The 26,715-nt window shown below is 49.3% G+C and overlaps 1 protein-coding gene across 3 annotated transcripts; it reads left to right on the forward strand.

Moving 5' to 3' along the window:
• The first annotated feature begins 683 nt into the window (after positions 1–683).
• RBAK (RB associated KRAB zinc finger) lies at positions 684–26,190 on the forward strand. Of its 3 annotated transcripts, none has more exons than XM_081135366.1 (6): positions 684–1,133; positions 1,313–1,475; positions 1,978–2,036; positions 8,182–8,308; positions 8,574–8,669; positions 10,802–16,459. In XM_081135366.1, the coding sequence occupies exons 3-6, from the start codon at positions 2,022–2,024 to the stop codon at positions 12,691–12,693; spliced, it is 2,130 nt and encodes a 709-aa protein (XP_080991492.1). In that variant the 5' UTR covers positions 684–1,133; positions 1,313–1,475; positions 1,978–2,021; the 3' UTR covers positions 12,694–16,459. The 3 variants fall into 3 exon arrangements, 2 of the variants coding, with proteins under 2 accessions (XP_080991492.1, XP_080991491.1); XR_013998689.1 differs by lacking the exon at positions 1,313–1,475 and adding an exon at positions 26,130–26,190 and having other exon boundaries at positions 685–1,133; positions 10,802–15,534; XM_081135365.1 differs by lacking the exon at positions 1,313–1,475 and having other exon boundaries at positions 685–1,133.
• Positions 26,191–26,715: the final 525 nt, after the last annotated feature.

The following is a 26,715-nucleotide window of genomic DNA, read 5'->3' on the forward strand; positions in this document are numbered from 1 at the left end:
ACGGTCAGCGGGTGTGGGCGCGGGGCACCTGGGGCCGGAGCTGGGCCGGGGAGCGCGAGAGACGCGGAGAGGCGGGAGTGAAGCAGTGGGGAGCTCGCGCGCCCCTGGAGTCGCTCGGCGACGCGGACCCCCGGCGCTGCGAGCGGCTCTGCGCGCGTGAGGAGCGCGTGGAGACGGGCCCGCGGGCGCAGCCCGACCGGGAGCCGGGGTGGGCTGCTTCCCCCCGGGAGGGGGAAGGGAGGCGCCAGACTGACGGTCGCAGAACTCGGTTTACTAATATTTTAATTAAGTGTCGCACTTACGAGCGAGCGCGATGCACCCCTTTCCCTAACTTATCAGGGTTGTCTGCGGTCACTGGTTCTGAGCCTCGAGCTCTCACGGTAAGGAGAGGACCGGGGCGCCGGCACACCTGGCGCAGCGGCGACATTACAGACTTTCCCTTAAATTACGGGGAACCTGGGGTCCCGTCCTGGCAGCAAACTACACTCCGCCCCGCACCGCGCCCCTTAGCCGCCGGGCGAGCGAGACGCGGCCGAGACTCTCCCAGACCCGGCGCCGCGGGGACTTCTGGGAAAGAGAGTCCGGGTAGTTCTCACGCTGCCCCGGCGGGGCCCCCGCAGACGGACTTCCGGCGCCTCGCGCGCCTGCGCACCGCGGGCTGCGTGCGTGTTCGCGCAGGCGCACTGCCGCGGCGCCGCCGTGGCTTCCGGTCCGTGCCCAGGTCACCGCTGGCCGCGGAGGTTCCCAGGCTTCGGCCTCGGTTGGGCGAGGATCCCGGGGCCCGCGGGGCCGGACGCCGTCGGGTCGGGCCGCCACCCAGCGGGCGCGGGGCTGTGCGGGCCAGGGCTCGCGCGGGCGGGCGGGCCGGCGGGCGGAGCCTGGAGCGGGGACCCCGAGGCGACCCCGGAGCCGGCGGGCCAGGCCCGAGGAGCTGGGCGGCGGCAGCGGCGCGGCCCGGCCCGTGTGCATCGCGGCGGCGAGGCCCCGGGAGGGACGTTCTCCTGCGTGAGTTTGTCCCGCGGGCCCCGAGCCGGCTCGTCGGGGCCGCGGCCTTGGGAGGCGCCGAGGCGGGGACCCCCGGAGGGAAGCGGCGGAGCCCGGGAGCCTCGGGGCAGGTCGGCGAGTCCGGGCGGGTAGGTGGCGCGTCCGCGGCCCCGGGGCCGTCCTGGGTGTCCCGCCCGCGGTGAGCAGGGCCGGGGGCCTCGCGGCGGGGCCTCGAGAGTGCGCCGCGGGGCGCGTTGACCTGGGGGACTAGCGGGGTCGCCTCCTCCCTGCGCACCCTCCACCCCTTTCTCCGCCTCGCCCTCCCCAGGTTCTACACGTGCCTCTAAACGTCCATCAGGACCTTGGTTCTGAGACCTAAGTGTGTGCCAACTCCCCTTGGTGCTGCAGGGGGCGACCTGCTGCCTCGGTGCCAGAGGAAGAGACTGGGCCTGAGAAGGGGGGTGACTTGTCCGAGGTGTCCGGGCCTGTAGGTGGGATTGCTGACCGGGCTCAGGCTCCCAGGCCAAGTGTCGTGCCCACTGTATTACCGTTTTCTTAATAAAAGATTAAGTGCAGCGCTAACCAAGTTTAGTCGGATAAGCAAAACCATGCCCCAGTGCACGTTTATCCCATTTTTGAGAACTCATATCCTGCGTTCCTCTGTATTCTCTGATTTTTCACACTTGAAAGAAACTGTAAGAAAATAGGTGAACAGTATAATGGGATTTCCCCCCACCTTTTATTTAATGGTGGCCAACTATTGAAAAAGGAGTCTGTTTATATTCGCCAGTGAGAGTAACCCACCTCAGTACCTCTGATCCTTTCGGGATTACAATGGTTCAGGTGTATTTCTCCTCTGCCACCCTTTAGTCCCTTTTGAGTGTCCACAGGGTGTCATTTTATTGAGTTTTCTTTGGTGATTCTTAGCAGGAGGTTCTTGGTTGGACAGGCCAGGTTCCTCATGACTTCAATTACTTGCTTCTTCTGCCCTAGGTTCACTGTTAAAGATCTCTGCACTTTTCCAAGAGCAGCAGAAAATGCATGAGTCCCAGGTGAGTTTTCCCACTTTGGTTTGCAATACATTTTAGGAGGTTTATAAGGATGCATACTTTAAAATGGGAACACAGAGATAGATAAAAGACATTATGTAAAATGCAGTTATGAGAGTATCGGGTCAGCACCAAGAATCATTATCAAATTTGCATGTCCAGGTAGTATGATACTTTAGGGCTATTGAAGTTGAGCTGCAGATATGACCAATGTCCTTGACCACCCTAGGGAAAGGAAAATGCCATCTCTTATGTGATTTGTGTAGACTATAGGAAGAGACACTGTTTTTGTTACTTGTGGGTTATAAGGATTTCCTAGGACTTGGATATTTTTCTTTAATTGAGTTGATATAATGTGGATAGCTTTCATTATAACCATCAGGAAATCCTTGCAAAATATGGCTTATACTTGCACTTGTAAGCAGAGGGCCTCCTGCCCAAGGAGAACTTGGTGCTTGTGATTTTTCCAGGCACCAAAATATTGTGATCCAAATAGACACATTTCCATTGATACTGTTTAATCTGGGAATAAAACCGAAGTCATGGGGCACTGACCAGTTCATTCTTCAGATATTCCTGTTAGTCTGTTTATTTGATTGCTCAGCAAACAATCCAGAAAGTATTCTCTAGTAAGGACGTCCTTACTTTCCATTCCCACTTAGTTCTCAGTGTCTTGGCTTATCCTCACCACTTTCCCGCACTGTTGGGAAAGATTTAGCAGTGACCTAATTATAGTCAAATCCAGTGGATGTTTGCCAGACCTTTTCCTCATGTGATCACTCATCTGCCTTTGACACCTGTTACTTCCAAACTGATATTTTCTCCCTTTACTTGGCTTAAAAAAAAAATTGACCTATATTTCTATATGTATCTTTGAACTGTAAAGAGTCTTTCAAAAGGTGGGTGGAGATAATGCACAATACTGTTCTTTCTTATATAATATCTACCCACTGTTCAAAGTTTCAGTTTTCTAAATGTTTTTTGGTTTGTTCTTTTCAATCAGGATACAAATAGAGGCCATACGTTGCAGTTGGTGGATAGGTCTTTTAAATCTTTTAATAGTAACTTTCCCTTTATGTTTTTTTCTTTGCAATATGTTTTTTAAGGAACTTGGGTTGTACCCTGGCCAGTGTGGCTCAGTTGGTTGGGCGTCATCTCATGCACGGAGTGGTCACTGGTTTGATTCCGGTCAGGGCCCATGCCTCGGTTGCAGGCACAATCCCCAGTGGGAGGTGTTCAGGAGGCAGCCAATCAAGGTTTCTCTCCCTCTCCCTTTCTCTCTCTCTAAAAATCAATTAAAAAGTATATTTTTCTAGTAAAGAAGAAAGAAATTGGTTTATCTTCAGTTGTCCACAGTCTGGATTGTGCTGATTGTATTGCCATCTGTTTTAACTTTACTTTTTAAAAATTCCCTGTACACCTTGTGAAGTTGGTAGTTAGAACTGGAAATTTCTTCAGATTTAGGTTCAGTTGTTTTGGCAAGACTGTGTTGTCCATGACACTTGTCTTTCTTCTGGAGGCCTGCGTTGTGTTACCTTCCCAACTTTGTTTCGTGATGTTAGCGTCTGTTCATTGATGTTCATTGCCATGACCCACTAATTCACTAGGGGAGACCAAATGGCGACACATTTCTTTACCATTTCCTCTTCATTTACCAGCTGGAGGTGCCCCCCCTTTCCTTCTTCCTTCTGTTAATCCTTACCCGAGTATATTTTTTCCATTGATTTTTAGAGAGAGAGGGAGGGTGGGAGGGAGGGGGAGAGACAGGGAGAGATTGATTGGTTGCCTCCTGCACTCCCCCCAACTGGGGCGGGGCATCGAACCTGCAACCCAGGTACCTGCCCTTGACCAGGAATTGAACCCTCAACCCTTTGGTCTCCAGGCGGATGCTCCAACCACTGAAAGAAACCGGCCAGGGCTGATTCTTTTCTTCATGGCCGGTGCTTTCCTACCTATGCCCCCATCTCTCAGCTCTCTCCCCAGCTCTGTCTCAGTCCTCCCGCCCTGCTCCATGGCCGGCACTCTGACAGTAGCTGTAGGGCTCTCCTGTGTGTTTCCCATGTCTCGCAGGAATGTCTAGTGTTTCTCCATTAAAGTAAAATCCTGACTTTAGAACTGAGAGGACCGAAGCATAAATACGTGTGTGTGTATGAGCATGTGTGTGTCTGTATAAATTTAAAAAGTGTATATATGTGCTTGCGTGTGACTGAGATATATATGTATTTATCACATACGCATGTACATATATCACACATACTATGCGTGTTATAAGAATCCGTGTGTAAATATATACATAGGTTCAGGTTAGCGAAATGTCAATCAGTTCCTTTTCTTTTAAATTCAGTATGTGTTTTGAATATTGACGGAGATGTTTTCACCATCTTTGCAGATACAAGAGTTTCCTTCTGCTCTGTGTTCTGATGGAGTATTATGTTACTGGATTGCCACATACTCAGCTAATCTGTATTCCTGGAATAGGTCCCGTTTAGCTACTATATACGATCTTTGCTGTCTGGCATTGAATTCTGCATGCTAGTGTTTTATTTTTCATATTTGTGTTGACATGAGGGATATTGCTATGCAGTTTTATGTATTGATAAAGCCGTCTTCTAACCTCTCCCACTCCTTGCCTTCCAGACTAATTTAAGCCACAAGATTATTACCTCCTTGTGATTTGATAGCTCACCTGGCTTGTCCTTGGAATTACCTGGGTGTCCTGCTTTGCTCTGTCAGTCGGCTCTGCCTCTGCCACCTCAGGGAACCTCAGCCGTGGGACCCACAGTTGGGGCTGTGTCAGTGGGTCTAGACCCTCTGTTGATACAGCCTTTGTAAATGATAGGAACACAGTTACTGAGCACTTCCCTCCTGAAACACGAGGGAAATGTTTGCAGCCCCTGAAACTGCTCGCAGCACTGAAGACGGTGTCCGCTGGTCCCTCGCGCCGGGCCGGTGTCCCCACGCTCCTGTGCTGGCGCGTGGGTTTGAGTGGAGCACACCGCTCACTGTTGTAAGGAAACGGTCTCATTAGATAACGAGTCATCTTGCTTTTCTGAAAATGCCGTTAGTGTCATTAAGCTTACGTGATAGTTTGACTTGGTACACAGTTTGAGGTTCAGAATCCACTTTCTTTTAAAAGCTGTGGGCAGTTCTCCATGAGAAGCAGTGTCAGTTACCAAGGATCAGGTGTATTTTTTCCCTCTAACTCTTTGGATTTTTCCTTCTCCGTTTGGATACTTTATCAGGAAATTTCTGGGCCTCGGTACTTTCCCCCCGTGTTCCTTGCATGTTAGATGCCCCTTTTGATGTGAAGGCTGCCGTGTCTGCTCAGCATCGTTTTTGGTTCTGCCTTTAATATTTCCCGTGTCTCCTGCACATTGTCTTTCTGAAAGTGGTGACTGTTGGACCTGGCTTTCTTATCTTAAATTTTCTTTCATTGTTTCAGTTTCTTATGTCCTGAGAGACTTCATGAAGTATATAGTCTGTGTCTCATTTGTTATTCAAGCTTCTTACTTGAGGATCTTGAAAAAATTCAATAATCCAGTCTTTAATTTCTAAGTAGTCTCTGGTGGCTGTTTCTTAGCAGAATGTTCTCATTTTATGGAAGTAATATCCTGCTTAATTTATTTAAAAATATAAATCAATGCAAAATAATGTAACTTTATTAGAAAACATAAATCAATACAAAATAATGTCAGTTTCCTTTATGAACTTGATTCTGTTGTTGGGTGGTTCATCTTGGCCTTATCTTTTATTTATGCTGTTTTCTTCAGCTGACAATTTTTGGCTTCTTTCATTTCAGTTTTTGAGAGAATCATTGCTAAAGCTAAGTGAGTGTACTCAGCGAATGAGTCCGTTTTGCTCCTCTCTCTTCTGTGGAGGGGATGGCTGCAGAAGGGGGTGGGGAGGGTGTGTATGGAAGTAGATTGGTATCACTTCATTTTCCCCCCAATTCTTTTTATTTTGGTAGTAAAATACACATAACACAAAATTTGCTGTCTTCACCATCTTTAAGTGCTGCAGTTCTGCGGCATTAAGCGCTCATATTGCCGTGCAGCCTCACCTCCAGAACGTTTCTCAGCTTGCAGAACTGGAACTCTGTCCCCATTAAACACTAACTCCCCGTTTCTTCCAGCCTCCAGCAGCCGCCCTTTTATTCTGTCTCTCTGAACCTTACTCCTCTAAATACCTCGTGTAAGTGGAATCCTACAGTGTTTGTCTCTCTGTGACTGGGCTATTTCACTCAGCATAATGTCCTTGAACTTCATTCATGTTGTAGCACCTGTCAAAATTTCCTTCTTTTTAAGGCTGAATAAAGTTCCACATGTGCATGTGCCACATTTGGCTTATCCATTCATCCACCAGTGGAGACTTAGGTTGCTTCCACATTTTAGCTGTTGGAACAGTGCTGCTATGAACCAGGGTGTACAGATATCTCTTCAAGTCTTTGCTTTCTGCTTTTTGGGTATAGACCCAGAGGTGGGATTGCTGGTCATATGATAATTCTTTTTTTGATTTTTTGAGGAGCCACTGTACTGTATCCATCCATAGCAGCTGCACCATTTTACATCCCCAACAACAGTGCTCAAGGGTTTCAGTTTCTTCAACACTTGCTATTTGGCCAGGCTGGAGTTGCTCGGGGTGCTCTTGTGTGGAGAGTAGTTTTCTGAGAGTTGCATCTAGGAAAAGCATCCATGTTCAGCAGGGATAGAGCTGAATATCTATGTCCTGGTTTGCCTGAGATGGTCTTGGATTACACCTCCAATCCTGGTATCCCGTCTGGTTCATCATTTGCCCCCACAGAAGTTTTCTGTTTGGACGGAGTGTGTCATCACCCTGATTAGGGGGGTTTTGGAGTGTAGTGCACCTGTTATATCTGGGCCACAGGGTTTTCATCAGATTCCACCTTCAGCTGGCTACTCTGCACACTGAGAACAGGAAGGCACTTGAGCTGCCAGGTGGTCCTGTGACTGATTTCGGTCAGCCAGTCACTGTACGCGATGGGACCTCTTGATGGGCCTGTGGATGTTCCAGGGCTCTGTTGGTGAGTCTGCTGTCACTCAGGCTGCGGCCCAGCACCTCCCCTGTCCAGAGTGTGTCCGCAGCTCTGATGTCTCATCTACTCTACCCTGAATCTCAGGAATTTCCAGCAGAGAAATCCCTGCTGTTGGTAACCAGTGTGTTCCAGGGCTCCTGGGAGAATGTACTCAGTTGGGATATTTCTTTGAATTGGACTTTTTGGGTTTGGTCTCAGGCAGAAAAGTCATTGTGTATGTTTAGCTCACTCTCAAATTAGAATCCCTTCTTACTGTGACAGAGCTGTCCTTAAAGTGCCCTCCTGGTCTGTGTGCACTGTTCCAACCTCCTAGCACTGGTATGGCTTCTGTTTTTGCCGTTGGCACTTTCCCCTCATTTTTTTCCTTCCCCTTCATCCTGTGGAATGCCCAGCAGAGCCCGGGAAGCTGGTTCTGGCAACAGGAAATTACAATCACTTGCTCCTCTTTTGTTAAACCGCCCCCCCACCTTGTATGCATCCCTCTAACAACACCTCGGGCATTTGTGCAGGCAGCAGATACTACTGCTGCAGGAGTGAGGTGCTTGAGAGAAAACCCTAAGGAAGTAGAAAGCTTGGTCATGCAGAGAGCTGGCTGTGAGAATGGGAGTCAGAGACTCAAAGAGCTGGCAGTGGAGACCTCAGAGCAGCAGTGGGAAGAAGAAGACCAGGGGAGTCTATGGGTGTCAGCACCAAGAGGCAGGGAAGAGGGGGAGCCACCAGCAAAGGCAGCTGAAGAAAATGACAAGGGATAGAGTGGGCGTGTTCATTCACATGGCATCTCCTTTTCGGGGTGTAAGCCCTCTGAGAGCGGACACGAAGCTTTATTCGTCTGTAGCCCCCCAAACTCAGAGACACTTCAGTTGTAAAATCAGTAAACAGTTTCTTTTTGGCTTGAGGGTTTTGTTGTTTTAATTTTTGACAAAAGAAGGAACCCAGAGATTGTGTGTTTCTAATATGGTTTGTTTTCCTTACACAACCTGTAGCATAAAAGGGGTACAGTGTTCGTGCTTGACTTTGCCAGTGAGCTCAGAAAGCTCTTGTCCATGGACAAGGCTCCTTGTCCACGTCACCCATTTCCCATCACTGCTATTCCAGGGACCAGTGTCATTCAGGGACGTAGCCGTGGACTTCACGCAGGAGGAGTGGCAGCAGCTGGACCCTGCTGAGAAGACAACCTACAGGGATGTGATGCTGGAGAACTACAGCCACCTCGTCTCCGTGGGTGAGCAGCGCGGCTCTGATTGCTGCTGTTGGGGTTGGTTCTAGTCAATGATTTTATCCTTGAGTGTGAAGAAATGAGTGATGAGACCACTGGATTCCTTTGGGCACCAGGCGGAGTATTTTATCTCTGCTTCTCCATCAAAAAGTCCTGACTTTGATACAGGGCAAAATGGCCACCTTAGCACGCAGTCTCCAAGGGGGCACCCTCCATGCAGAGGTGGGGAAGCCCAGCAGCGGGCCCAAGCCCATCTCCTTTCCCCACACAGGGTACGACAGCACCAAACCCAGTGTGATCGTCAAGCTGGAGCAGGGAGAAGAGCCGTGGGGCGCAGAAGGGGACTTTCCATGCCAGAGTTGCCCAGGTAAGTTAGAATATTCCATTTTTAGAACGAGTTCCCCCAGACCCTTGGGAGTGACCGACAGCAGTATCTCTATGCCTCAGATGCCCGAAGTCACAGCTCCCAGGCCCCAGACAGCTTCCTCAGGAGTGCTGCCCCATGCAGCTTGTTTTCCACGTCTTCACTTCTCTTTGGATTCCTTACAAGGGTTCATCTAGCCTCCACTTTTAAGACTTTTGAATTTGTATTTATGCTGCTGATCCCAATTGATACCTCCCCCTTTAAGCTGTGGTGGAATGGTCTCTTTTACCCGACAGATGAAGTGAGATAGTCCACTTCCTTAGAAAGAACCTTCCCGCATCACTAGTGCTGTGTGTCTTTCCTGCCTCCCTCTATTTATTGCATGTACAAGTCGTATGAACAAGAACATGAGCACAGGCTTGTAGTTGGGAAGGAGCCTTGGCTTCCTGGAGCAGCAGGTGTTTTTGGAAGACTGTGAATGAATGAATATTGTGAATCCAGGTAATGAAAAATCCTACTGGTGAATGAATGGTAACTTCTCTGTTTTTTCTGTTGGTATTTGGGGCTCAGGATGTTGTAGATTTCAGAGCATAGACTGTCAGTGTTGCCGTGAATGTGCATGAGAGCAGCTAACAATAGTTTAGAGGATCCCAAAATCTGTAAGATACCTAGGTAGAAGTTATTATTTTAGGGGCAACTTTAAGAATTACATTTAAGGCTTTACACCATATGAAACCCAGGAGTGTGGGAACTCTTGTTTGTATTCAGAATTAAGTTATAGTGTTGTGTCAGGGACATGACTCGTTTTAGGAAGTTTAAGTCAGAAAATTGAAAGAAAATTAATGGCGAAACTTAATGAACATTTGCTTTGTGTCCAACCATTCTAAGCAGATGACATGTGCTAACAAGTTAGTCTGTTCCCAACCCTGTGATTGAGGTACTATTGTCCACATTTCAGTGAGTGAAACTGTGTCACAGTTAAGTCACCTGCCCAAGGTCCCCCAGCTTGTAACGTGTTTGTGTCAGTGCTCCAGTGCTCCTTACCACTGTGCTCTGTTGTGCAGATGAGTTCAGTGAGTGTTAAATAAGACTGTCAACCCTTCAGAGAGCTGATCTTATTGGGAAGATCTCTTTCTCTCTGGTCTTTCTCATGTCTTTGGGACACTTATGTGCTGGGAACTCTCCTTCCTGGTGAATGTGATCAAGGCTAGGGAGTTGGGACCCTGGTTGTGGGACTCTCTTTAAACATGAGGAAAATGGAGCTTCTAGAATGTTCCCATTTGGATTTCTGTGCAGAGTAGAAAGGCAAAGATTTTCGAAGGAGCTACATTAATGATGTTAATATGGTAATCTTGTTATGGAGTGGTATCTTACATTTTAATATAAATTGTAATCTATTTCTCCCAAATGTATTCCATCCATCCTTGAATGCTTCCTTTGAATGGACATCCAGAATTGTTGTTCTTCCACTGCCCTCATTTGCTCTGAGTCCTCCAGTTTCTGCCTGGATCTAGCACTCTTTCAATGACTTTGTCCTTTCCTCATCACTTCTTGTGTTTATTTTACTTTTTCTACCAAAGTTTTGAATGTATTTGTAAAGTAACAAAGGTACTTGTGTTTAATGTGAATTTATTCTCTTTATCCACTAACAGTGAGTCCTATCCCACCCTCATCCCTTCCCCATGCCTCCCCTAGCTCCACCCCTTTGTGTGTGTGTGTGTGTGTTTTGTGTGTTTTTTTTTTACTATATCTTCATTGATTTCAGAGAGGAAGGGAGAGGGAGAGAGAGAGAGAAACATCAATGATGAGAGAATCATTGATTGGCTGCCCCCTGCATGCCCCCTACTGGGGATCAAGCCCACAACCTGAGCATGTGCCCTGACTGGGAATCAAATCTCGATCTCCTGGATCCTAGGTCGATGCTCAACTGCTGAGCCATGCTAGTCAGGCTATCTGTCTGTCTTGAATGACAAATCAAGGAGAAAAGAGGATTATACACTTGTAATTATTTTTTATTTGTGGAGACTGGCCTAACAGGCAGAGTCAACCCCACAATAGGGCACCTGAGTACCACTCCCATTCTGTAGCTGGTGTATTCAGATTCACAAGGTTTATTTAACTTTATTCCTTTTCAGAAGAAATCAGGAAAGTTGATGACGTGTTAGACAGAATCCAAGAAAATGAAGATGAATGTTCAAGGCAAGCTGTTTATATCAATAGCAAAATCCTAATTGAAGAGAGAGAGAATGCAGAAGCAAACCTTGTTCCTTCAAGCATATCTCATAATTGTGTCTCATGTGGAAAAAATTTGGAATCTAGTTCAGAATTAATTATTAGTGATGGAAGCTATGCAAGAAAGAAACCTGATGAGTGTAGTGAATGTGGGAAAACAAACCATGGAGAGAAACCCTGTGAATTTAATCAAAATGGGGATGACTTTTCTCAAAATGAAGGAAGTATTCAGAAAATTAATATTTTAGAGAAACCCTTTGAGTATAATGAATGCATGGAAGCCTTAGACAATGAAACCGTTTTCATTACTCATAAGAGAGCTTATATGGGGGAGAAGCCCTGTGAGTGGAGTGATTCTGGACCAGACTTTCTCCAAATGTCAAATTTTCATATGTACCAGAGATCACAGATGGAACTAAAGCCCTTTGAATGCAGCGAATGTGGGAAATCCTTTTGTAAAAAGTCAAAATTCATTATACATCAGAGGGCTCACACAGGAGAGAAACCTTATGCATGTAATGTATGTGGCAAATCCTTCAGCCAGAAGGGAACCCTCACTGTACATCGGAGATCACACTTAGAGGAGAAGCCCTATAAATGTAATGAGTGTGGGAAAACCTTCTGTCAGAAGTTACATCTCACTCAACATTTAAGAACTCATTCAGGAGAGAAACCTTATGAATGTAGTGAATGTGGCAAAACCTTCTGCCAGAAGACACATCTCACCCTCCACCAGAGAAATCATTCAGGAGAGAGACCCTATCCATGTAACGAGTGTGGGAAATCCTTCTCCCGCAAGTCAGCCCTCAGTGATCATCAGAGAACACACACGGGAGAGAAACTTTATAAATGTAATGAATGTGGGAAATCCTACTACCGAAAATCTACCCTTATTACACATCAGAGAACACACACGGGAGAGAAACCCTATCAGTGTAGTGAGTGTGGAAAATTCTTTTCTCGGGTCTCATACCTCACTATACATTATAGAAGCCATTTAGAAGAGAAACCCTATGAGTGTAATGAGTGTGGCAAAACCTTCAATTTAAATTCAGCCTTCATTAGACATCGGAAAGTACACACAGATGAGAAACCCCTTGAATGTAGTGAATGCGGAAAGTTCTCTCAGTTCTCATATGTTACTGACCATCACACAACTCATTTAGGAGAGAAAGCCTATGAATGTAATGAATGTGGGAGAACCTTCCTTGAAAATTCAGCCTTTGGTGAGCACCAGTCACTTCCAAAAGGAGAGAAATCCTATGAATGTAATATATGTGGAAAATTGTTCTCTGATTTGTCATACTACACTGTACATTATAGAAGTCATTCAGAAGAGAAGCCCTATGGATGTAATGAATGTGGGAAAACCTTCTCCCATAATTCGTCCCTCTTTAGACATCAGAGAGTACACACAGGAGAGAAGCCTTATGAGTGTTACGAATGTGGAAAGTTCTTTTCTCAGAAGTCATATCTCACCATACATCATAGAATTCATTCAGGAGAGAAACCCTACGAATGTAGTAAGTGTGGAAAAGTCTTCTCTCGGATGTCAAACCTCACTGTACACTATAGAAGCCATTCAGGAGAGAAACCCTATGAATGTAACGAATGTGGAAAAGTCTTTTCTCAGAAGTCATACCTCACTGTGCACTACAGGACTCATTCAGGAGAGAAGCCCTATGAATGTAATGAATGTGGGAAAAAATTCCACCACAGGTCAGCCTTCAACAGCCATCAGAGGATCCATAGGAGAGGGAATGCGAATGTACTCGATGGGGGCAGTCTCCTGTGAAGTCAGACCTCGTTTTAGAAAACCCTCTGAATATAATGATTTGGAGTCAAATATCATGACCTGAGAGTTCGTGTTTCTGAGCGGGGAAAACATTTCAGCATTAGGTTCATTTTAATCTGACTTTTCACAGAGGAGAATCCCTAAGAAGGCAACAGGAAGCAACACCTTCAGCAAGACTCTACAACTCATTGGACACTACGTAATTTATACAGGAGTCAAGTTTATAAATATTTAATATTTATTTTGGATTCAAATTGTATTTACGTATCAGGGAGTTGTACCATGGCAAAGTCTGTCAGAGTGACAGAGTGATAAACGTGAGAAAATACTTTGTCTTGGAAGTTGTTATACCAAAAGCCATATTTCTGATGTAAAATCACATGTTCATAGGAAAGATATCAGAAGCTATCACCTCTGAATGAACCTTTATTGTAGAAAAGGAAGTTCTCAAATCATCAGGACTTGCCAATGAGGTCAGTAGCATTAAACACCTATGTGGAAGTTTCTGTCATGTTTTTAAAATATAATCTAACAATTCTATGCAATTCTATGCAAGTTTGGGTTTGAATAATTTGTGAAAAGGCAGTATTCTTACTGAGTTTTAAGATGGCAAAATGTTGGTGAGATGCCTGACAGGTACAAAGTAGTTAAATGCATAACTTTCTATTCTTTTGAGGCACTTATCAGTGGGTTTCTAATATATTCCTCATTAATGGTGACTTTTGTATTTTTCAACTACATTTGAACAAAAAAGATTTTAAAACACACTATTTTCATAAACTACATATAGGTAATTTGGAATTAGGTCTGTTTCAATGAAAAGGACAATGCTGCTGTTATTACTCTATAAAATATGCCCAGCTCTCATACCACTCTTGTTTTTTAACCCATAGTTTGATTGTGCGGTGTTGCCAGTATTATGTAACCCAGAAATGTTGTCTGTACTTTTATTTGATATGAATACAGTGTCATTATGTTGTGTACTGCCCCTTAGTTCCAATATTTTGGAACAAATTAATACAAGTTTCTAGCAGACATTTTTTATTAACTCGATGTCCTTGCTCCCCTCTTTCCTTGATGCAAGAATTTTGTGTCTGTCATTTCTTCATGTGACTCAGAGGGTAAGTCTGATTATTCCAAACCAATCATGATAATCCCATCTGATTGCCTGTAGCTCTTTTATAATGGTTGGGTGACCCCATCCTGGGCAGAGTGATCGAATGTGTCTTACTCCAGGAAGGGGAGGGTGTTTAGTAATCAGAAATCAGTAACTGACACACCACGTGAAGAAAAGTAATCTAGCAGGCAGGAAACTAATGCGGTCACATCACCATTCACTTACATTCTTAGAAAACTGGGTAGAAAGGAGCTTCTTTAGTAGGAGAAAGAGTATCTTAAACTACACTCAGCAGCATGCTTAGAGGTGCAATACTGAAAGTTTTCTCTCAAGATTAAAAAAAAAAAATAGACAAGGATATCTACTGTCACTGATTTTATTCAGTGTTAAGGCAAAAGGACCCAGCCAGGAAAGTAAGGGAAGAAACATAATCAAAAGGCATAAGGTTTAGAGTGAAGCACAACTTTTATGTGCGGATGACATGATTTGGTACATAGAGATGTCAGGATTATACAGATAATTAGAATTAATGAGTAAATTTAGCAAGGTCCGTGCATACAAGTTCATTATGAAAAATCATTTTAATATACTAGCAGTAAACATAGGAAATGAAAAATTTTGAAGCAATACCACTTACAGTAGCATCAAAAACCCTCAAGTGCCTAGGAGAAAACTTACCTAACCATACTTACAAGATTTTAAAAACAAAACAAAGAAGTTGCAGAACAGAGGGACATACATAGTTTGTGGATTCCAGGACAGTTCTTTAAAAGATGTCAGTTTTCTGCAAATCCATGTATTCAGTGCAATATTAAAGTCCTGATAAGCTCTTTCACTGGAATTTAGCTAATTCTAAAATTCATGTGAAAACTCAAAGGATGGACAGTAGTCAAGGCTATTTTCTAGAATAGACAGAGCAAGAGGACTTACATTTGCAGATAAGACCCATTATAAAGCCACAGGAGTTATGATGGTGCAGCATTGGCAGAGACAGACAAACTGACCAGTGGAACGGACGAGTCCAGACGCTTCCATACAAGACACCCTCAGGCGAGGATGAAGATGATGAGGCAGTGTAATTTGGGGAAAGATGTTCTTTCCAATAAATGCCCTGTCAAATTTCATAATTTAATAGAAAGTTTTAATTGAGGTGCATTGCGGATCTAAATATGACCTGTAAAATAATAAAGCTATAAGAAGAAAACTTGGGAGACTGTAACCTTATAGTAAACAAAATTTTCTTAAGGCTCAAAAAGCACTAAACCATAAACTGAAATATGTTAGGATATATTAGGTTTTAAAAGTTCTGTTTATCAAAAATACACCTTAAGAAAGCGGATAGGCCAACCACAGAGGAGGAGACATTTGCAGTTCACACGACTGCCAGCTTGAGGGAAGGGGGCTGGTAAATGTTTCTCACGGCCAGGTGGTATGTATTTTGGGCTTTGCAGACTAGATGGTCTCTGTCACAGCTACTCAACTTTGCTACTGTGTGGTGAAAGCCATATGTACAATACATAAACAAATGAACATGGCTGTGTCCCAATAAAACTTTATTCACAAACAGGTGGCAGTCTGAATTTGGCCTGCAGACCATAGTTGCTGAGCCCTGATCTAAACTATAAAAAGAAAACTACACATCAACAAAAATTAGAAAATGGTCCAAAGACTTGGGCATCCACTTCACAAAAGAGGATATCCAGATGGCCAGCCAACATGGAAAGGTATGTTCATTTTACTAGTAATCAGGAAAACGCACATTTTAAAAGTACCGTGTGGTACTGATCCACCCCCTGAAATGGTTAGAATCAAAGGCATGAGAGAGCGTCATGTTTTGGCAGGAATGTAGGCAACAGGCAGCCTGTGCTGCTGCTGGCGTTGCCCGTTGATAGAACTGCTTTGGAGGCCGGCACTGCCAGCCGAACATGTGTATGGTCTTTACCCCCATTCTAGCAGAAATGCTTGTACATGTCCTTCAGAGGACATGTTCTGGAATCTTCACGGTGTAAAATTCAAAAGCCAGAGCTGTCTGAAGGCATATGAGCAGTAGGGTGAGTGGCCCTAAGTGGTATGTTTCCGCTCAGAGTGCTGTAAAGCAGAGAATGAACAGCACGGCTCAGTTTCACAAACAAGGTCAAATGACAGACTCCAGACACCAAAGCGACCACCGTGTGTGATTCTGTGTACAGTGCAGGAACAGGCAAAATGTGCAGTTAGAAATCAGGAGGGGCGAGCCTGGGCTGAGGCTGAAGGGGGCCCGCTGGTGCTGGTAACATTGTTTTGAAACGTGGATGCTGAATATCCAGGGTTCTGGGCACTGGGGATACCTGTGTTCCTGCATGTCTATTGCATTTCCACAAAAAGTTTTAGAGTCACAGGTGTCTACCATTTTTGTTGCTCAGCACTTTTGCCGTATTTTTCTATATGGTAATGAATATGCTGCAGAACGAATTCAGTGGTAGATTTTGCATAATTCCATGCAGAAAGTACTTTTCATAGTAGTTTTAATGTCAACTGCTAAGATTTCCTACACTGTGACCATAAAACTTAATTACTATAATGTGTATTTTAAAGAACTATTGTCGTCCTATCCTTTGCATATATAAATGGGTCTGAGCTGCCTCTTCAATAAAGAACTAATGTGTGTAAACATTTCCTGTTTTCTCAAATTGCTCATGTTTCTGAGTTCAGGGTGCATCATTACCCTATCATAGGGGTGACCTTCCTTTGACGTAAATATAGTGGCGTTTGATTGATTAAAAAGTATATCTAAAAGGTTTCAGGTAATCCCTTCAGATACACAGTTACCAGCACCAATGTGAGTAAAGGAAACAGTTAACTAAGACTTTGCACCATAAAAAAATGAAGCTCTCAGCTGGGCTCAGCTGATGGCATGCAGGAATGAATGACGACATTTGATGGAGCAGACGGCATGTACTTGGTTTTATGTCCCCTTTCCCCACTCGCCTGAGTGGAAAGTGTGAACAGATGCTCTGCACCTACCGGAAGGTCTGATCCCCACACTGGCTGCCTGTCCTCACAGTCCACTGGGCTTAACCACTAGGCGGGTGGTCAAGCAAGGCCGTGGCTCCCCTTCCACATGGCCTGCTCTTGTCATGAGGTCCCCTCCTCCATCCCCATACTTACTCCTGCTCAACTTGGGGTCAGTTAAGTTTTCAAAATTTTCTCTAAAGTCTCTTAAATAGAGTAAAAGACAATGCAAGCACACGTATGCCTGAGGACGGAAGTCTACCTGCTGTTCCTATTCCGTCCCAGATTATGGTCAGATACTTTGTCCAGCCAACCCGGCCCTTCAAAGGGGAAGCGTGTGACACGCAGCACCGGTGTTGCAGTGCTCCCCAGATTAAATTAGGTGATGGCAGCAAAGAAGTGCAACAAAATGTGTAACCCCCTCCCGATTGCTACAGTGGTAATCACGGCAAAAAATGCCCCTTGACATTAAACGGCGTAAACTCCTGTGGATCCTGTCAAACTGCTGGACTGCCATTGAATCGCTGGCTTGGGAGCAAAGGGTGTGGAGTGGAAATAATGGCAAAAATCCTCTGAGGGAAGGTGGGACCGTTGTCTGTGGAGAAGATGTGGCACGTGGGGGTGAAGAAATGTGCAAATAGTGTGGCATCCACTGAGCAAAACTTGGGAAATGCACCCTTTCTCCACGCATGTGCCCAGGCAAGTCATTGCAGCCCTGATGACGCAGGGGACCAGGAGGGACGCTCTGCTCAGTGCTGAACCCTGCACCCTGGACGCAGCTGGCATTCAGCTGGAGTGTTTCTCCAAGGCCCCCCCCACACACACACACACCAGCCAAGCTCTCACCACTGCAGAAGAAATGTGACGTTTAGTGAGGACCATAGAAAGGGGGGCAATCTTTGTAGCACAGTGGTCTGGGAGGGTTGGACAAGCGGAGGTCGTGGATCCCAGCTGGCTGTGTTTGGGGTCTGGGGCATGTGTCCTGCGTAAACCCGCACTGAGGGGGCAGGGCGACGGGCCTTCCCTCCAGCCAGAGCAGGAGCCCCGGGAGGAAACGGCTCTGTCAGAAGGACATCTAAGGACCGCAGCCACTGAGGAAGGCCAGAGGGAACCACCTGTGCCAAGGAAATGTCCGAGAAACAAGTCATGGTCCTGCGAGGCAGAAACAGTTCAAAAGGGGGCGTATGTAGCATAGAGACAGATTCTTGTTATTTGTCACTCAGTTTCCAAGGTTAACGTTTTCCCCCCTGCCTAATATTGTGATGTGGAATCAGGAAAAAATAAAAATCCAGTCCATTAGATGAGCCGATGGCTCATGGGCTGGAAGATGCTGTGTGGGGAGGGGTTTTGCAGGCGACTCCAGTAAGAATAAAGAAAATACGACGTGAAAAGGGTAGAAGGAGAGATTTCAGCAAGATACCAGGAGTCTCCAAAGTGGGGAAACCGCCGCCGATGGAGGGGAGGAGCTACCAGAAGGGGAGCGACTTCGTTTCACAGATGGAAAAACCCAAAATGACCTCAAAAGAAAGGCCGGTGATACCTCACCAAAGTGAAATTTAAGAATATTACAGATAAAATTTGAAAGTTCCTATAACGAGGCCATCACTCGAAAGATAGGCTTCTCATCTCGTGACTTTAGCCGTTCTGGAGCAGCGGACACCGCGTCCACCCTCCTGCCTGTGCAACCAGAAAGTTGGACCAAAGAAAGGAGATCGCGCCGCTCAGACCTTGGACATCAGGGGGGACAGTCCCTGGGGAGGAGCAGCGCAGCGCCCCCCGTGGCTGCCCCCGCGCCCGCCTGCAGGGACCGCAGGCCTGGCTGCAGGGAGGGGCGCCCCAGCAGCCGGGTGGCCTCCGGAGTTGACACAGAATCGGGGGGCTGGGACCCGCGGGACAGAGTGTGAACGGGGGCAGCTGCAGGGATCTGCGGGAGCACGACGCTTCCCGGGGAACAGCGCTGGCGGCTCAATTCGGGGCTGGGGGCTCCCGCGGGGGAGGGACACGGTGGGGTGCGTCTCTCGGGTCTTGCTCAGGAAATAGGGGGTGGCTCTGGCTCAGGGCTGTGGCCTGTGGGGACGGAGACGTGTCCAGCGGGCGGAGACTTGTCTGGACTCGAGGGGCGTGGTTAAGGGGTAGGCGTGGTTTAAGGAGTGGGCGTGACTCGCGCAGTGGGCGTGGTTAAGGGGTAGGGCGTGGTCGTGCGGTGGGCGTGGTTTGAGGAGCGGGCGCGTTTGAGTGGGTGGTAAGGAGTGGGCGTGGTTTGAGGGATGGGCTGGCCCGCGTGGTGGGCGTGGTTAAAGAATAGGCGTGGTTTGAGGAGTGGGCGTGTCCGCGTAGTGGGCGTGGTTAAGGAGTGGGTGGTAAAGGGGTGGGCGTGGTTTGAGGAGCGGCCGTGGCCTCACAGTGGGCGCGGCCGGGTCGTGGGCGTGGCCTGCGCCAAGGGGTGGGTGTAACAGTGGGGGGCGTGGCTCGGCGGGAGCGTGGCCAGCAGTTGGGGCGTCTTCGGCTCGAGCCGGCGTTGAGAGCTCCCGGGGCCGCTCAGGCAACTGTCTGGATCTAACGTCCTTGGGGATCCCGAGGCCAGTGACCGGGCTGTGGACAGGTGAAGGGTGACTGAGCCCTGGGGGCAAGGACCAGGCCTCTGGGGCGAGGGGCCGGGCACACGGAAGGGGGCTGAGGGATCGTAGAGGGGAGAAGAGGGGCTGGGCAGGAGGGGCCCGGGCGAAGGGCACGGCCTCTGACCCCCGCGCCTCCGCCCTGCAGCCCTGCCGGCCTAGCCATGTGGGGCCCACTGGTCCTGCTGCTGCTGCTGCTCTCTGTCACCCACGTCCCCACCGCCACTGCTGCTCCCATCCCGAACGCCAAGGCCCAGGACACTCAGCAGAACATACTCCAAGGTTGCAACCGCTTCTCGTTGGGGGAGGGGTACAGCAAGAGAGGAAGCCAGAGGGACCCAGGGAGGGAGACAGATATAGGGGGACCGCGGGGCCGAGAGAGGCAGGAATAGGAGAAAGAACAGAATAGAGAGGGCAGAGGGACAGGAACCCAGGTAAGGGGGGAGAAGTTGGGGGGTGTGGACTGTTTCGGCCCTGAGGGTCAGAGGGTGGAGAGGGAAAGGGGCGGGGAGGGACATGGCCTGGCCGGAAGGGCCGTCCAACACTCAGATCACCTCCTGCGAGCCCCCCGGGGACCTGCTGCCTCCCTGCCCCATGGACTCCAGTGCCTCCCCAGGAACTGCCAGGACACAGAGGACCAGGGGCACTGGCTGGGGGCAGCACCCTTCTTGGCTCGCAGCAGGAAGCCTTTCCTGGAGCCCAGCTTGTCCTTCAGCAGGTGTCCAAGCTGGAGCAGACGCGGAGCTGTGGGCTGCCGAGAACCTGGGCCCGCACTCGGGCTGTCCTCCCGGGTCATGAAGCGGCTGCGTGGCCTCGCAGCCCGGAAGCCCAGGAGTCTCGGCTCTGTGACAAGCATCCGTGGCTATGGGCCACCTTCGACAGGCCCCTCAAGGGGCCACGCGAGGCAGGGGGACCTGGGGCCTCCCCTGCCCCAAACAACCCATCCCTAAGACCCACTTACCCCTTCCCGGGCTCAGCGTCAGCCACAGTGGCTGGGGGTGGGCACAAGAGCACTGGCGGGGGACAGGCATGTACCCTCACCAGCCCCCACCCCCAGCTCCGTTTAGAAATAAAGTTCTTTCTTAGCACCAGCTGTGCTGCTTCCTTTGGCCCTGCCCCCCTGGAGAAGGGCCACTTTACCTAATCCCTTTACAAACTGCCGGGGCAGGGAAGTGCTGCAGGACGCGCACCGGAGCGCGGGCTCACGTTTAGTTCTCCACGGCAAAACCTTTTGGGGAACTAATACCTGCTGTTCCTGTGGGGACTCCTCTTTACGGCCCGAAGCCCTTCAGGTCCCCTCCGCTGCCGGCGCCCTGAGCTCGCTGGTGCAGAGCCTTTGGGGTCACTGGCGTGCACCCCTGCGTGCAGCTGTGGTGTCAGCTGTGTCTGCCTTTTCTCACTGCGGTGCTGCACTTTGCCAGGCATCCGTTCCCATCGCCCGTACCCGGGACGCGTGATGCCCGCTCGCCTGAGAAGGCCGTGCCACTGGGGGGTAAATTGGGGTCTGGAAAAATCTTATACCGTGAGCAGCACTTGTCTGCCACACCTCGAGTTTCCAGAACGCGATTGTCACACCCTCTGTGGCAATCCAGACAGTTTTGTGTCACACCAGGCGCAAAAACAAAGCTAATCCAGTCTAAGGTGCTAACAAACGATCCTCCTCCTCTAGGGGAGAGGGCGGCCGCGGTGAGGGGCGAGGGGGGCTGCTGGAGTTCTGGTAATGTTCTGTGTTTTCACTTTGTGAACTTTCATCCGTCTGTACCGTTATTTTGTGCACTTTTCTGTAAGTCTATTACATGTCATTGTTGATGGTTTTTTCAGTGATGGCTAACGTGTGAAAATAAAATTGGATTTCTACCAACACCATACAGGATAAACTGCACATGGATTAAACACTTAAAGGGTAAAAAAATCAAACCATAGGTGTTTAAGAAGAAAACAGGCAAATATTTTTTTATTTAGACTGTGGATAGTCTTCCAAGTATGAAGCAAGAGCCAGAGCTCGAGAAGGAACTATGTCTGACTACATTGAAATGAGAGAAAAAATTCTCCATGGCAAAACCCACTATAAACATCAGAAGGGAAATATCAAACCAGGACATTAAAAACAAGTTACAACCAAAAAGAAAAAAAGCCAAAGGCAAATAGAAAAAAGAAAAAAAAAGAAGATATGAATATAAACAGTGCCAAAAATACAAATATATTTAAAATATACATAAAGGTCAACTTTATTCATAGAGTAAATTAAAATTATACTGAGATACCACATTTCTAGTATCAATGACAAAATCATCCCATTGCTGTGCTGGTGAGGGTGTGGAGATACAGGTGTCCTCGTACATTCCAGATGGAAGCACCTAGTGCTATAACTGTGGTGACGTCACTAATAAAATAACATTTAAAAATGTGCAGCCCCTTTGACCTGCTAGTTGCACACATACCAAACCACACAGGGACAAGGATCTTTATTGCAATATTGATTATAAGAGCCAAAGATGAGAAACCATCTCAATATCCTTCGACGAGGACTTGTTAAATAAATATGGTACCTCCATGCAATGTCATGGGATCCAACGTGACCAAGACTGGGACACTGGTCGCCGTGATACCGAGGCAGTGCAGGATAGGCAGAGTGTCTGAAAGCCTGGCCACACGACCCACTTAGCAGCTGTGTGGCCACGGCAGTCACCCCGCCTCTTTATGCCTCCGTGGTGATAACAGTACCTACACAATAGGGTTATTGTGAGGACTGAAGGAATCAGTATTTTTCTATCACCAAAGAACAGTGTCCGGTAGATAGTAAACTCTACATAAGTGTTTGCTAAATAAAACATACCAATACAGAATGATTTCCAAGATATATTGCTAAGTGAAAGAGAACTTATAATAATTTGAGGGTGCTGCTAGTATTTTGTCCATTAAAAATAGCAAATAACATGTACACGCATGCTCTCCCATATATACCTGGAGTATTTCTGTAAGGAGAAATACAAACCCGATAAAAGCTGTGAGCCCCTAGGCGAGCATGGAGGTGGAGTTCTTGGGGCAGGCTATACTTTTATACCCTTTGAATTTTGAATCAGGTATTTTTTTTTTAATTAATATTTGAAATAAAGTGAATATTAGCACATGGAAAATGTGTATAATTCAATGTTTAATGGGAATAGCAGGATGCAGAACCATATATTCTGCAATGCTATCATTTTCTCTAAACGGGCAATGAGAAAACAAGAAGTCTATGTTGTTGGGGTTTGTTGTTCAGCACTTTCAAGTATTTTCCAGTGATGATGATGGTGATAGTGGTGGTGATGGTGGTGATGATGGTGATGGTGGGGTGGTGGTGATGGTGGTGTTGGTGATGGTGGTGGTCGTGTTGGTGATGGTGGTGGTGGTGGTGGTGGTGATGGTGGTGATGGTAGTGGTGGTGGTGGTGATGGTGTTGGTGATGGTGGTGGTGGTGGTGGTGGTGGTGATGGTGGTGTTGGTGGTGTTGGTGATGGTGATGGTGGTGGTGGTGGTGATGGTGGTGTTGGTGATGGTGGTGGTGGTGGTGGTGATGGTGGTGTTGGTGGTGGTGGTGGTGGTAGTGGTAGTGATGGTAGTGGTGATGGTAGTGATGGTGGTGTTGGTGTTGGTGATGATGGTGGTGGTAGTGGTGATGGTGATGGTAGTGATGATGGTGGTGGTGATAGTAGTGATGATGGTGGTGATGGTAGTGATTGTGGTGGTGATGGTAGTGATGGTGATGGTGGTGGTGATGGTGGTGATGATGGTGGTGGGGTGATGGTGGTGGTGGTGATGGTGGTGGTGGGGTGATGGTGGTGTTGGTGATGGTGGTGGTGGTGGTGGTGGTGATGGTGGTGGTTATGATAGTGGTGGTGGTGGTGGTGGTGGTGATGAAGATTTCTTCCCCCATCAACTACACTAGTCAGTCTATTCTGAGATCTGTCTCTTGGCCACCCCTTGGTTCAGACTTTGGGGAAATGTGGAGGAAGCAGTAACTCTCTTCTCTCTCCAAGGGGCTGTCCCCCAACCTGCTTTGGGATATTTTTTCTCTGGGGTTCAGGTTTACCCCCAGCAGACAATTTCTTCATCACTGCAGAGAGCTGACGGCCTGTCCCCTTGGCCCAGAAGTTTCAGGCTCTCCCAGGAGAACCCCGTTCAGGTTCCCCAAGTTCTGCATCTCCTCCCTTCGGCCCCCAGCCTCTGGGGCCGCAGGCTCCTCAGGTTCTGCAGCTGGGGGAGAAGATCATTAATGAGGCCCCAGGGCTTTGGATCAAGTCAGACCCTTAAGTGGGCCCTGGGAAACCTATTAGGTAGCTTCCCTCCCTGAGAGCCGCTGGGAGCAGAAGTTGGGAGATCGTGGGAGAAGGGGAATGATGTGGTGGAGTCTGTCTGCTCTCAGTTGTCTATAAAATCTTTCTACAGTCTGCTCTGCTACTTTATTCTGTTTGTTCGCAGAGGGGCGGATATTCAACCTGGGCCGTGAATGAGGTTTCCAGGTGCAGAAAGGACAGTGTGATGGGGAGACGTGCGTAAGGTCAGGGAGAAGCAAGTGATGTGCACATGAAGGTGGCTCTGTGGCGAACAGCAGGTGGGCACAGGTGGTGAGGGGGGGACCAGGCAGGCAAGGTGTGTCCATACTGTGTGGCCAGAGCTCACACGTCTTCTCAGCAGAGTTCAAGGCACCTTCTCCTCACCCTAGGCAGGATCTCGCCCTCTCTCGGGGTCCTTGTTGGAACATGGGCGATGGGCCTGGTCAGCCGAGGAGCCGAACATTTGGTTCAGGCTGGCATTCGGGTCTGGTGGCCCTGAGTCTGGGTGTCTCCTTTAGTGAATTTTCCTATTCTGGTCTTTTTTTCCACCAGGGATGACATGGAAGATGGCTCCTGTGGGGTGTGGGTGCCAGGTACTGAGTGTAGAGCCCCTGCAAGAATTCACCAGCTGAAACAGCTGCCGTAGAGAGGAAATTCTGTGAGGGGACAGTTTTTGGGTCCAGAAGGCTGGGAGACATGGGAGACTCTCTTTTTGTCTCTGTCTCTTTGTCTGTCTCTCTATCTCTCTGTCTGTCTCTGTTTCTCCCTTCCCCCGTGTCTCTTTCCCAACCCCCCCCCCTCGGCCCAGAGCCTGGTGAACCACCTGGGCCGGGGACACTGCTAGATGGCATGTGTCTTCACTTCTAACCCGGCTCCCACGGCCCTCGGCAGGCGCCTCGGCCTGTTTCTGGTCCTTCACCTCACTCGGCGCCTGTGCCTCCTGGCCCCTCGGTCGGCTTCATTCCCGCTCCTCCAGTCCTCCGTGGTGTCCCCTGGTTTGGGTGGGGAAGGACTGAGTCAGATGGAAGCGTGGGTCCCCTGCGTAGCAGCGCAGATCTGGAAATCAGTCAGACCTGGGGACAAATCCCAACCGAGGGAGTCGTCGGGTGACCCTTTTAATAGGCTGGTCTCTCTAAGTCTCCGCTTTCTCATCTGTAAACTAATAATAATAATAATAATAACGCCCGCTACCTCACGGCAGCCTTGCCGGGATGAAACACCATTGTGTGCACAGCGCTCAGAACTCTCCCTCCCGCCACCGGGGCAGAGGCGCTGTTGTTTTGATTCCATGCCCTCGCTCCTGTGGGCGGTTAAGGGGAGCGTGGGGGCACTGACACGGGTGGGAGGGAGGCAGGAGACCATGGAGGAAGAGCGGTGGGAGGGGCGCGGAGGGGAGACAAAGGCTGCAACCTTGAAGGCACCGCTGGAGAGGTGACCCTGGGTCACCTCAGGCCCCTGCAGCCAGGTCTCCCTCTGGTTACCTGGCCTCTCCGGGTAACTTCCCTCCTGAGATGGTCACGCAGGGAGCGGGGAGACGTGGGAACGCTGAGCACGTCCCGATGTTTGGGGGTTTTCCTTCACTAGACCCTGCAGCGGGCCCCCGTGCCGGGCACTGTCCAGGCCTCGCTCGGCCATCGCTGAAGCAGTTCCCGGGCTGAGGGGCTGCTGGTGCTTCCAGAGGCGACCAACGCCCCCAGGCTCTCGCTGCTCAGAGACAGCGCTGAGACGAAGGCCGGGTGTGCGACCCGAGGCCCGCCTGTGCCCCTGCGCCGTCCTCACTCGGAGAGAAGCTGGACAGTTAGGCGCTGGGGCGTCGGGGGCTTCCGGAGCCCGAGTCCCACATCGAGGGGACAGGTGAGGAAGCTGAGACCCAGGGAGAGATGTGACATGGGCAACGTCACAGGCAGGGCTGGAAACCAAGCGCCCCGACTCAGCCCAGGGTGCAGGGAGAGGCAGAACACGGCCCACGGTGCACTGTGCGCGCCCACCAGCGGCCGCCCGGCGCGAACGCGCTGCCGCGAGGACCTGTCCTGCTGGACGCGCGGCCGCAGGTCCTCTGGGCCCCATCGGCTGGTGTCCACTCTGTTACACTAATCTAACGTCTCCCTTGCTGAGGGGGAGAGAGAAGCATCGATTGGCTGCCTCCTGCAGGCCCCCGACTGGGGGGTCAAACCCGCGACCCAGGCGTGTGCCCTGACCGGGGATCGAACCCGCGACCTTTTGGTGCAGGGGGCGATGCTCACCCAGTGAGCCGCGCTGGCCGGCCGAAATATCTTTTTCTAAAAATGGTTTACCTTGGAAATAAACACATAGCCACAAACAACTTTTGATTGGACCACGAAATGTCAGAACTGGAGGAAATGCTGACGACTGTCTGGTCCGACTCTCGTCTCGCAGGTGAGGAAGCGAGCCCTGCGCCGCCAGGACGGCTGTCCCTGGGCCGCACGCCGCAGGCCACACGGCGGGTGGGGGACCGCCCGGCCCCCAGGGCGGCGGCTGCTGGCCCGGGCTCCACAGAAGCCCGCGAGGGGAGGAAGCACGGGCTGGAGCCAGGGGGTGACGCGGGCGTCCTCGCGTGGCGCACGGAACAGCTTCCAGGCAAGTTTCCAGCTAACCGACGGGTGGGCTCCTCAGGACGGGTGGGGGGAAGGGTTAGGGATGGGGCGCGAGGGCAGGAGGAGAGGCGAGTCTCAGCGGAGCGAGCGAGCGCCGGGCGGACCCCGAGCTCTGAGGGCCGGGTGCGGAGACAGCAGGACCCGCAGCTTCTGACCTTGAAGCTGGTGGCTTGCGGGGACCCGTCTGAGGTGGATGGTCAATGCTGAGGGCACTTCAGGGGAGCAGCCAACGGCTGTCGGGGCAATTGGCTGCTGTAAAGGGGTGAGTCCTCTGACTCGAGGTTCCAGCCCCGGAGCCCAGGTTGGGGACATCGTAGGGACACTGAGAGGAGGCGGGCACGTGGGGGAAGTGAGGGCTGGGTAACTAA

The sequence above is a fragment of the Miniopterus schreibersii genome (genome assembly GCF_964146895.1).
Source record: "Miniopterus schreibersii genome assembly, chromosome: 4".
Lineage (NCBI taxonomy): Eukaryota > Metazoa > Chordata > Mammalia > Chiroptera > Miniopteridae > Miniopterus > Miniopterus schreibersii.